Here is a 12,031-nt window from a genome sequence, read left to right as displayed (position 1 = left end):
GATCTTCCACACCTCCTTTTTTTGAAGCCTCTTCTTTCCAAAGTAGATTAAGTATGGTATTCTTTCAAGAGCTTCTTCAGTCATACTCCGCTCTATCCATAAAGAGTCCCTTTGGAGCATTTTCTTTCAGATTATTTTTGAACTAGACTGTAGAGATTATGATAAAAGTATAACATTGGTCAGCAAAATAACTCACTTTTTAAAAAGAGAACTCGAAACGTTGTTGTGTATTATGACACTTATAATCTCCTTTATTGTTTAATAGTCAATACTTTAGAATAATATTCAAATTTAGATTAGCTACATTGGGGGAAATGGAAGATTGACATGTACTATGTACAAGAGATTAAAACAGTTAAAGCTGGAGAATATCTACTAAATCTAGTGATTGAAGATCATTTATTTTTCTGGTGACTGAAAGTTAAGTTATATGTGATATCCTGAAAACAGGAGAGGAGAAGATGGCATTAAGTTGTAACATGAAAACTTTTAAATCAGAAAACAAAACATGTAAACCAAAAGCTTTTCTGTTGAATTTTCTATAGGATATAGAGAATATTATTTTGAGAAGAAGTCTTTGATTATGAACAAGGTCTTGAATTGCTTAGTGAAGGTTGTAAAAAGCAAGTAGGGCTTCTATGTCCCCTTTAGTATTTGTTTTCTCTAGTTATTTTCTGTTAGTGTTGTGGTTTTGCTCTGTATTTTAGAACTTTGGATATATATTTTTACTATGCTTGAAAAATTTGACAGGGGTGGTATTAATATTTTATAAGGAAACAAAGCATGTATTTTTAAAAATCACATTTTGACTTTTGCCTTTTTTAAAGAGATCTGTAAGAACCTTTTTATTAGATTTATTTTTTAGTTCTTTATATATATTTGTAATGTGATAAATTGTGAAAGAAGTGTTAATTGTATTATGCATGTTAACATATACATCTACCATTTTGACAATTAGAAAAACATTATCTTTGCTATCTGTTAGAAACACATTTAGAATGCATTACTAATGTGAAATGCCTTTTTAAAAAAGAACCTCCATTTGTGTTTCTGTGTTTTTCAAATGTGACAGAAGTAATGGTGAAAGTTCATGTTGTTGATCTAAAGACAGAATCTATAGCTGCTCCCATCACTGTCCGAGCTTACTTAAATCAAACAGTTACAGACTTCAAACAGCTTATTTCAAAGGTAAGTTTTAAAATTGGTCAATGAATATTTTTAAATGCCTGCTATGTACAAAGCACTATGTGATAGTTATAAGATGTAGGAACTGATATTTACCTCAAGAAGCCAATGTATTTATAGCTTGGAGACAACTGTAATTGGGAGAAAAGGATACTTCATATGGAAGAAACAGACTGACCTAAATGTGAAGATAAGAAGTGTGAAGCAAGTGCACATAGCAATGACATGTGTGTTTGGCTGGATCATTGTAAAGTACATGCCTGGAAACATAAGTTCACTTTATCTCATGGCAGGTTTTTAAATGTAAACAGAAAAGTTTGGACTCTGTTTAGTGTAAGCAGTAGGAAGTAGGTTGGTTGGTTGGTTGTTTTTCTAAGTACAGCAGTGTTATGATATGAGAGCTATGCTGTAGTGTGGCAGTTCGGGCAATTCCAGACTCGTGTTCCCAATGGACTGAGGGAGGAGTCAGGAACATTATTAATAGATGAGGTTGTTGAAGTAATTTAGGTGAAGACACAAGACCAGAAATGAAAAGAGTGGAGATTGTAAGAGTGAATCTATAAATAAAATTGGCAGCACTTGGAATTGCTAAATATTAGGGCAAGGCAGGAGCACAGAAGACCTGAGGAGTTTCACATTGGGGTAACCAGAAAGATAGTGATAAATGAATAAGTAGTAGAAGAGTAAGCTGCTATCAGTCACATTATGTGAGCTAATAGTAAAGAGCATAGGCTCATTCAGAATTTTTGAACTGGAAAAACATGATGATGAAACATTCAGATTTCCTTGAATAGAAAAACTGTTTCACTCCAGAGAAAAGATTATAATCCTTTCAGGGGTGTCGTACTCTGTAGAACATTGAGCACACAAATATAGGCAAAATTAACCCAACTTAGGGTCCTTTGGTGTGGTGGAAATTGTTCAGAAATCACAAGTCAAAAAACTTTCAGCCAGTCATTTCTAGTTAGTCATTTTATGGTAGTGTTGTCTTTTATCTCATCTGGAATTTTTTAATGTCTATTTTAACAGAGTTGTTGTGAACATGAGTAAAATAAATAAATGCTCTTTTTGTGAAAAAGTGAAGTATTATATAGAAGTTAGTTATGGATTATTACTATGTTAAAATACTTCCAACACTTTTGCCACAGTAATAATCAGAGGAAACAAATCATACTTTGAAGTCATAGTTTATGATTAACTGCTCTGTTTTATAGTTTAATCTAGAATACGAGCACTGAGGTAGAATACAAAAGAAACACATGCATTTTCTTCCCTGAAGAAGCTTATAATTTTGTTGGGGAAAAATACGTCTATAAAGTATAAAGACAGTCAGAAAACGGATGCCAAGAAATTTAGTGTTTATAACTAGGATGCCTCAGAATTAGTCATCATTAACTATACAAGTGAAGTTTTGTAAAATGTAAATTATTTTTATTTGCTCATTTCATGAGAAATTTCTTAAGTGACACCAAAAATTAAGGACATGGAATTTTAGAAGAATTTTAAAATTTACCTACTAATTTAATCTCATTTTACACAGAAAAAAAATTGATTTAGTAGAAGTATTAACACAATACAGAAGATCTGATCAAAAGTCAAGAAGTTAAGTGGTTTGACATCAGTTCTCACAGTCAGTTACTCAGTTTCTGTGGAATCATCACCTCATTTACTTCATGAGTTTGGGAGAAATAGAACTTGTAGTGAGTAATTGTTACTTTTAAAATAGTTTCAGAGCATACATTTATAAGTGATTTTCTGTTCTTTACAGCCTAATTAGTGGATAGGACTAATGATGTTTTTTTAAATTTGTAAATCTCTAGTAAGATTATTTTTCTCTTAATTTTCTTTCTGATGTTTCTAAGAAGAACTCGGCATTGTCTTATTTTCCCATATTTCCAAGTCAAGCATAATTATTTTTAAAAAGTACTTTTTAATTAAATCACTTTCATTTTAGGCCATCCATTTACCTGCTGAAACAATGAGAATAGTGCTGGAACGCTGCTACAATGATTTGCGCCTTCTCACTGTGCCCAGTAAAACCCTGAAACTTGAAGGGTTTTTTAGAAGTAACAAGGTATGTCTTTTATTTTTCCATTACTGTTTTCTATACTGGTCTTCACCATTTGTCTGAAATTTTACCTTTTAAATTCTCACATTCTTCCAGTAATTACCTATCTTTATAGTCAAGTCAGGTCATGCTTCTTTGTCTTATCTAAGTGAATCTTGCTGGTTCTCCTCTTTGCCTTGTTCATGTGCCGCCCCAATATGTAGTGTTTTCCCCCATCTCCCTACATTTATTTTTCAAGCCCCCGATTAGTCCTGCCTCTCTGGTGGAACCTTGCTGACTAGTTCTGGTCACAATGATTATGTCCTCTGAATTTTGTTCATTCTTGAGCTTCTCGCATAAAGCGGTACTTCATGGTGAGTCTGAAGCATGCCTAGAGTACAGACAATTCTTACCGTGGGTTCACTCCATGTTATTCCCTTTGCTATTTGTTATTCCCTTTGTTATTCCCTATCTCTAGAAGGAAAGAGAAAGTTCATGTTGGTCTTTTTGTGGCATCTCTTGGTATCATTATGTTTCCATCATATCATTTTTCATGTGTTTTTATTCTTAATGCTATTGGTTTACTCTGGATAAACTGTAGCAAAGTTTCCTTAATTACCATCTTCTATTTCTCACCATTTCCAGTCTCTCTGATCTTAGGAAAGATTGATCTTTTGTAACATCTAGCTCTTTTTTTATATGTTGTTTTATCAATTTTGACGTGTAATTTTTATTCACCTGTAGTTTCTTCCAGTACTTCTGTGTGGTATTTGTATATAACATTAAAATCTCTAATCTACCCTAATACTGTTTTAGGGCAAGGAGTGGGAAGGATCTAACTTAATTTTTTTCCTTAAATGGTTAGCTTATAGCCCTCATTTATAACATTTATTGAATAACATTTATACAAAATTCAAAATGCTATTCATAATTGCCAGATATATATATATATATGCATTTCACTTTTTAAAATTTTATTATAGAAAATTTCAAACATACGCAGAAGTGCAGAAAATAGTATAATGAACCCTTATGTACTTATCACCCAGCTTCTATAATTATTAAGTCTTGATTCATCTATATTTAACTAACTACTTCCCCTAGATTATTTCAGAAACATCCCCAGCATCATATCATTTCATCTATAAGCAATGAGTATATATATCTATAAGATGAGAACTCTTTTAAAAACATAACCACAATTACATTGTTATACCTAAAAAATTAACAGAAATGCCTTAGTATTAACCAGTATCTAGTCAGTGTTCAGATTTCCCTGATTATCTTAAAAAATTTTTTTCAGTGAAATTTGCTCAAATCAGAATCTGAATAAAGTCCTTAATATCTCTTAAGTTTATTTTAGTCTAAAGCTTTCCCTTTATGTTTGTTTCCTTGCAGTTTATTTGCTATAGAATCAAGTCGTTTGTCCATAAAATTTTTTATAGAACTTGGATTTTGGTGTTGCGTTACCAAGATGTTTTTATGAATGTTCCAGTAAGCAAGAGATTTGGCAGGCACACACACATGTGTGTGCCCCATCTATCTTAGCACAGTTTATGGCCAGTTACAAGGAGATATGAACATAAAGTTTATTAGTCTCCAAAAATGATATATATATATATGCCCTTTAGAAACATTATCATCTCAAATTTTATAATCTATTGTGCACTGTCTTATATTGATGTGATACTATTCTTACAGTGAATGAGATTGTCCCCAAAATTAATGGTGTAATGTAACTCTTTAACTTACTGTTTAGGTGTTTGTTGAAAGTTCTGAGACTTTGGATTACCAGATGGCCTTTACAGACTCTCATTTATGGAAACTCCTGGATCGGCATGCAAATACAATCAGATTATTTGTTTTGCTACCTGAACAGTCTCCAGGATCTTACTCCAAAAGGACAGCATACCAGAAAGCTGGGGGTGACTCTGGGAACGTGGATGATGACTGTGAAAGAGTCAAAGGACCTGCAGGGAGCCTAAAGTCTGTGGAAGCTATTCTAGAAGAAAGCACTGAAAAACTCAAAAGCTTGTCACTGCAGCAGCAGCAGGAGGGAGATAATGGGGACAGCAGCAAGAGTACTGAGACAAGTGACTTCGAAAACATTGAATCACCTCTCAATGAGAGGGACTCCTCAGCCTCAGTGGATAATAGAGAACTTGAACAGCATATGCAGACTTCTGATCCTGAACATTTTCAATCTGAAGAGCGATCAGATTCAGATGTGAATAATGACAGGAGTACAAGTTCAGTGGACAGTGATATTCTTAGCTCTAGTCATAGCAGTGATACTTTGTGCAATGCAGATAATGCTCAGATCCCTTTGGCTAATGGACTTGACTCTCACAGCATCACGAGTAGTAGAAGAACTAAAGCAAACGAAGGGAAAAAGGAGACATGGGATACAGCAGAAGAAGACTCTGGAACGGACAGTGAATATGATGAGAGTGGCAAGAGTAGGGGAGAAATACAGTACATGTATTTCAAAGCAGAGCCCTATGCTGCAGATGAAGGTTCTGGGGAAGGACATAAATGTATGTACTTTAAAGAAAAAGGCTGCTTCTTGAAACAGCCTCAATTCTTTTTTATCAGTTCATTTAAATTTTTAGTTGAGAAGAATCAGCTAAGAGAGATGCTTTGTCCTAAGATTATCTGTAGCGTCCTGGATTATAAGATTATCCACTATCTTCTTTGCTTTCATTTTTGATGCAGTTGTAGTGAGCAGTGTTCTTAGACCTGTGCTGGAATGATGTCCAGACTCTGGTGAGATGATTTTTAAAAAGAAAGAAATTAAGAATATTTTTAAAGGAAAGAAGTATAATAACAGTACAAAATTTTAAAAAGGAAAAGAAATAGTTTAAATAGCAAATAATATACAAAAAAAGGCCAGGTACTTTAGAAAATTTTTTATTCGGTGCCTAGAAAAATTTTTAATTTGTGCATTCCTTCCCTTTCCTCCATCACCTACTCCAAGGTACACCATTCCTACACGCCCTAAAAAGTACATAACTAACTGGGAAAGTCAGAGAAAGAAAAGGACCTTTTCCCCCACATTTCTTTGAAGGAAGCCTCAGGCATATAAACTAGAAGTGCTGAATTGTATAATCTCAGAATGGAAGTGATTTGGGCACTTGGACAAACAACAACAAAAACATAACATTGTATGAGACTCAATAAAAGAATTCATAAAATATCAAACTAAAACCAGCCAGAGAATTAGCAGGACAAACAGGTGCAAGATACAAAATATTTCTTCAAGTATAAAAGGGAAATATCTGAAAACCTAAATACTTTGCATTAGTCTGAAAGGCAAATATTAATATTACCCCTTATATTTTTATATTTTAGTTTTCAAGACACTTCTTTGTTCTCATTTGAAGCTTCTCTGAGATTAATAAAATAGACATTGATATCCTCTGATGAGAAAGCTGAAACTCATAGAGGGTGAATGACTTTCCCAAAAATACATATGTGGCTAGTAACTAGTGGGACCATTACTAAAGGTTAAAGCTCTGGTATGAATGCACTTGCTCCTATTACTTTGTAAGAGAGTCCCACTCTTCATCTCTCCATTTGTATACCTTCACAACTATTATTTCCTGAATATAAGCTGTAACTAGGCCCTATGTATTTGTTAGAAGTAGGGATGATTAAAGTGCAGCATTATGCTTCATCTCATGGGGAGAAGGTGCACAGAAAAACCACTATATTAGTTAAATGCTATGATGCTTATAGTCTCAAAATTGGATCTTTTAAAAGGAAGTGATAGAAATTATGAAATCAGTAGTAAAAATACATAAGTTTTTGTTTTTAAGTAGGTTCAAAAACAGCATAATTATTTGACATCCATACCTATGTCTTACAGAAACTCAAGTGGGAAAATGTGGATTGGTAGATTAAAATGGAGACAGAGAAACTCTATTATAGTAATACTTTATTTAAATTTTCATGGGTTTTTTTTTTTTCTTTTCTTACAGCTCTCATTAACATGTTATTTTATTTAGTTCTCAGCAGCTGTGTGAAATTGATATTGTTAAACATAACTCACAGATGAAGAAACTGGCTCATACAGGTTAAATAATTTGCCTGAGGTCACACAGTTAGTAGGTCACACTGCTGGGATCAGATTCAAGTATCCCAGTTGCAAGCCTGGTACTCATTTCTCCGCCTTCTCACTGCTAACCACTGTTTCTTTTCTCACATCACAGTAAAGATAGCTAGTACCTACACTGCTTTCTTATCATTCTCAACCCTTCAAGAGCACTGCAGAAATTAAAAATAGCTTCTCTTTGGGAAAAGGTTAGAAATTTCTTTCAAGGAGTTTGTTTTTGAATGATGTACTGGAAATTTGACTACATTCAACTGTAGGAAGGATTCAGTGGGGATATTTAGAATTATAGTTTGAAGGGTCTCATTTCCATCTTAAAACGGTTAATGGAATCTTTGCAAAGGAGCCTGCTGACCATTTTAACCTTTTTAGAAATACATTGTGGGCTAATTTACTAGCATTCATGGATATAGTAAAACATGTGATGAAGAGAAATCATCTTAAGTGTTCAGAAGCTATACAGAAGGTTGTTTGAGAAGAAAAGGTGAAAACCCTGCAAAGTGTCTTTCCATGTTTAACAAACTGGCTTAGGGGACAGGGAATGGGGGTGATAGCCAGCAGCCAGGTGTTTCAGGAGTTGGTACTACGACTGCTTCGTCAGGTTACACAGGGATCTGAAAGTAGGTGCTTGGGAAATGTGGATGACAAGTAACAATACAGATTCTTTAGAATGATGAAATGGCAAGGTAGAATGGGTAAATGGAGAATTTGATACCTGAAGAGTGGTATGCCCTGCACTGTATAGGCAATTCATTTAGGTAATAACCAATAACACTTAAAATGATGGTCCTGAAGCAGTTAGTTATAATCCAGGAATTATTTCAGGGAGTACTTATAGACCTCTTTGAAAATACTGTCCCAGTGTGACCTAGTTGTAATCTGCAGGCGGTAGGGTATAAATAGGAAGACCAGAGAAATAAAAATGGTCATGTATTTGCACTGAAACTTCTTTGTACAATTTTGGTTACCGCCTCTTTCAAGAAATACATAAAAGAATGAGAAAAGAAAGCTTTTGAGGGCACTGTAACGTTGCAGCTGTGAAGAGACTGAACTCTTCTGTATGAAGGCATAGATAGGAAAATTGATATGATGGTGTTCTGTAAAACCACTAAATGATTATAGCTCATCAGTTAACACTTTGTCAGTGCTGTGTTAAGCATTTTGCATGTATTGACCTAAAAACACATTATGAGATATAAAGATTGTTATCTTTTTTATAATAGAGATCACTGAAGTTCAGAGAAATTAGTCAAAGTCACAAATCTAATATGTGAAGGGGAACAAGAACTTCATTCCAGCCAGGCCATCTAACTCCAGAACACTTGGTTCTAATCACCATATTGGACTATATCAATAACCAACGAACATTCATGTCTTTCTGTGATACAGCATTACTAGGAGTTACGAGAGAAACCAAAATGGCAGTGATAGCTTTTGTTTGAGTAATGCCTTAGAATGTACTACATTTGTTGAACAATAGTCAATGAGACTGGGTAATAATCCCATGAGGAAACTAAGGCTCAGAGATTGGATAAGTACCTATAGCCATTTATCAGACCAATGTGGCAAAACTGAAATCCAGCCATACGCTGCTCATTTCTAATCAAGAAGTTTTTTCATTACTCCCTTCTCAAGAAATTTAACCCCTCTCTGGTTAATAAATAGAGGTTTCTTTGCCAAAAGCTAGATTGCTAATATGTAGGGACATTCCTTAAAGCTTAGAAATAGACATTTTAAACAAAGTAAAAGATATACTGCCTCAGAAGGTATATACAGTAAATAAAGTTCATCACTGTATGTTTTCTGCTAATTCATACTTATCACATTTTCTCTAGTGAACCAGTATTTTATAACTGGGGAAGTAGTAAATAGACATTATTTGAAAAATCCATTCAGAAAAATTCATCAGTCCTAGTTGGGATGACTTGGAAATGGAAACCGAGACTATATAAAGGTTTCATCCTTGACCTTTCATGTAAATTTCACAGAAAACGTGTGGTCTGCCCTACAGAGAGCCTTAGGGCTGCATGAGCCTGAGACTCTATGGCAGCTTTTGCATTTGGCACTGTCTTATAAAAGAAAGAGATAACTAGTGATGTTTTTACTCTTTAATAGAATATGAAGATCAGCGTAAGAAATATATTCCAGAAGTATTGTCAAGAGTATATTCCAAAAGTATCATCATGAGTGGCTTATAAAATAAAGGACAAAGATTAAAATAATAAGCATTAGAAAAATGAAAGCACATCAAAGATAATCCTATTATAATGCAAAAGAAAGTGAAAGCGAAGTCGCTCAGTCGTCTGACTCTTTGTGACCTCATGGACTGTAGCCTACCAGGCTCCTCTGTCCATGGAATTTTCCAGGCAAGAATACTGGAGTGGGTTGCAATTTCCTTCTCCAGGAGATCTTCCCAACCCAGGGATTGAACCCGGGTCTTCTGCGTAGTAGGCAGACACTTTACCATCTGAGCCACCAGGGAAGTCCATATTATAATGCAAAGAGAGCTTAAATTGAAGCTTAGAGGAGGTTGGGAGTTTCTGATCCATGTAGGTGTTTCTGTTATAGTCCAGCCAACCACAGGATAAGACAGACATCTTTGTATGCTAGTCTTGACATTTTTAGTAGAAATCCCAGAACTAGATTTACTAATTTATTAGTAAATCTAAAAAATTAGATTTTGAGGTTATTACTATTATGAAACTATTCTAAAAGCATGCTTAACTTATTAACCTCACTGAATTGACAGTAAGATACTATGAGATCAGTACTGTTATTATCTCCATTTTTCAAATGACAAAATGCAGGTACGTAGGCTGGTGACTTGCTCTGTGCCTTGACAGCCAGTAAGGACGCAGAAGAGGCAGGGGTGAAACGCAGCCGGAGCCTGCCCTGCTGCTGTGTAGGCCTAGAAATGTATGGATTTGAAAAAAGTTCCTGAAAGTTTGATTTTTAAATTAGTGACCAAAATGAGTAAGCAAACATCTCAGAATATTTAAAGCTGTCGGATTATACGTAGCATATGCTCTGTGTCCATGTCCATTGAATGTAGTACGTTAGCTGAAAGTCAAATAACTGAAAAGGGGTGCTCTCTCCTGCTCACAGTGTGGTTGGCAATCTATAGTCTGCTCTATTTCTACTCTTAGGAGGTTTCTTTTACATTTTTGTTTCTGTTTTTTTGTGTGTGTCTGTGTGCTTAGGGTTGATGGTGCATGTTGACAAAAGAATTACTCTGGCCACTTTCAAACAACACTTAGAGCCCTTTGTTGGAGTTTTGTCCTCTCACTTCAAGGTCTTTCGCGTGTACGCCAGCAATCAAGAGTTTGAGAGCGTCCGGCTGAATGAGACACTTTCATCGTTTTCAGATGACAATAAGGTTGATAAAAAATAATTCTGAATAATTAGAGTCTGTTTTAAATGATAGATTTGGGAACATCTTATACTACTTCCAAGTAAGGTGAAATAGATACCCTAAAAGGATTATTTACTGATTATTGGGTTTTTTTGTTACTGTTTTCTCCATTCATCTAACAAACATTTGTTAAATGTTAACTGTGTGTCAGTTACTATTCTAGGCATTGGTGAATCAGAGGTAAAAGATATACCTGTTCTCAAACAGCCCAGAATCTAGAGAATTGGGGGGAGAATCCTAAACAGTTGGGGTGAGAAAGGGTAGTTTATTCTACTGAGACAGTACATCTTTTAAAAAGTGTGTTTAATTTATAGATTACAATTAGACTGGGAAGAGCACTTAAAAAAGGAGAATACAGAGTTAAAGTGTACCAGCTTCTAGTCAATGAACAAGAGGTAAGTAACATCCTTACAAGCAATGTAAGGTCACTTTGGGTAGTTATTAAAAACATGCAGTGTACAGATTTATTATTACTAGACATTTCTTTTTGTCTCTCTAAAGAAGGAAAGGGCTTTCCCTGTGGCTCAAACGGTAAAGAACCCACCTGCAATGTGGGAGACCTGGGTTTGATCCCTGGGTTGTGAAGATCCCCTGGAGGAGGGCATGGCAACCCACTCCAGTGTTTTTGCCTGGAGAATCCCCATGGACAGAGGAGCCTGGCAGGTTACAGTCTAAGGGGTTGCAAAGAGTCAGACACAACTGATCAGCTAAGCACAGCACAACACACAGGAGGAATATTTCTTTTTAGGGAATGTTTCAGTTGTGCAGGCCATACTATGTCTGTTGCAACTACTCTGTGCTGCCATTATAGCACAGAAACAGACATAGGCAATACATAAGCCAACAGTAGTGACTTCCTTGCAGTAAAATGTCACTCAGAAAAACAGGCACCAGATCGTGGCCCTCAGACCATTTTTGTCATCCCCCTGATCTAAAGTGTTGCTACAAATACTGGAACGGCATACATTTTCTGCTTTTTAAAAGTGGATTTGTTTGTGCTTATTTTCTGGGAATGATTGTATAATGATACAGAAAGATGGCAGCTGACCTGTGGAGTGTATACTTTTTTTAGTTCAGAGAGTCATTTTTTAACTAGCGTTATGTTTAGTGCCTCTTTGTTCTCTGAGTGCTTACAAATATTAACTCCTTTAATCCTCATCAGTTAACTCTATTATAAAAGTACTATTATTCTCACTATATAGGTTAAGAAACAGAGGCGCAGAGAAGTTAAGTAACATGCCCAAGTTCATATTGCTCTTAAATGGTGTATTAAGAA

The 12,031-nt window shown here is 35.1% G+C and overlaps 1 protein-coding gene and 1 non-coding gene across 5 annotated transcripts in view; one reads left to right on the top strand and one right to left on the bottom strand.

Moving 5' to 3' along the window:
- USP47 (ubiquitin specific peptidase 47) overlaps positions 1-12,031 on the top strand; it is a 100,051-nt gene that overhangs the window by 82,956 nt on the left and 5,064 nt on the right. For all 4 annotated transcript variants that reach the window (XM_043483018.1, XM_043483017.1, XM_043483016.1 and 1 more), the window contains 5 exons: positions 1,073-1,188; positions 3,140-3,259; positions 4,992-5,769; positions 10,544-10,719; positions 11,070-11,150. In XM_043483018.1, the coding sequence (XP_043338953.1) occupies positions 1,073-1,188; positions 3,140-3,259; positions 4,992-5,769; positions 10,544-10,719; positions 11,070-11,150 (1,271 nt within the window). The remainder of the gene's footprint in view (positions 1-1,072; positions 1,189-3,139; positions 3,260-4,991; positions 5,770-10,543; positions 10,720-11,069; positions 11,151-12,031) is intronic.
- TRNAS-ACU lies at positions 9,754-9,825 on the bottom strand. The gene has a single exon. It is a non-coding gene; the product is annotated as a tRNA-Ser (tRNA).

The sequence above is a fragment of the Cervus canadensis genome, chromosome 11, assembly GCF_019320065.1.
Source record: "Cervus canadensis isolate Bull #8, Minnesota chromosome 11, ASM1932006v1, whole genome shotgun sequence".
Taxonomy (NCBI): Eukaryota; Metazoa; Chordata; class Mammalia; order Artiodactyla; family Cervidae; genus Cervus; species Cervus canadensis.
Note: the sequence above shows the minus strand (reverse complement) of the source record. Positions and strands in the feature narration are given on the sequence as shown.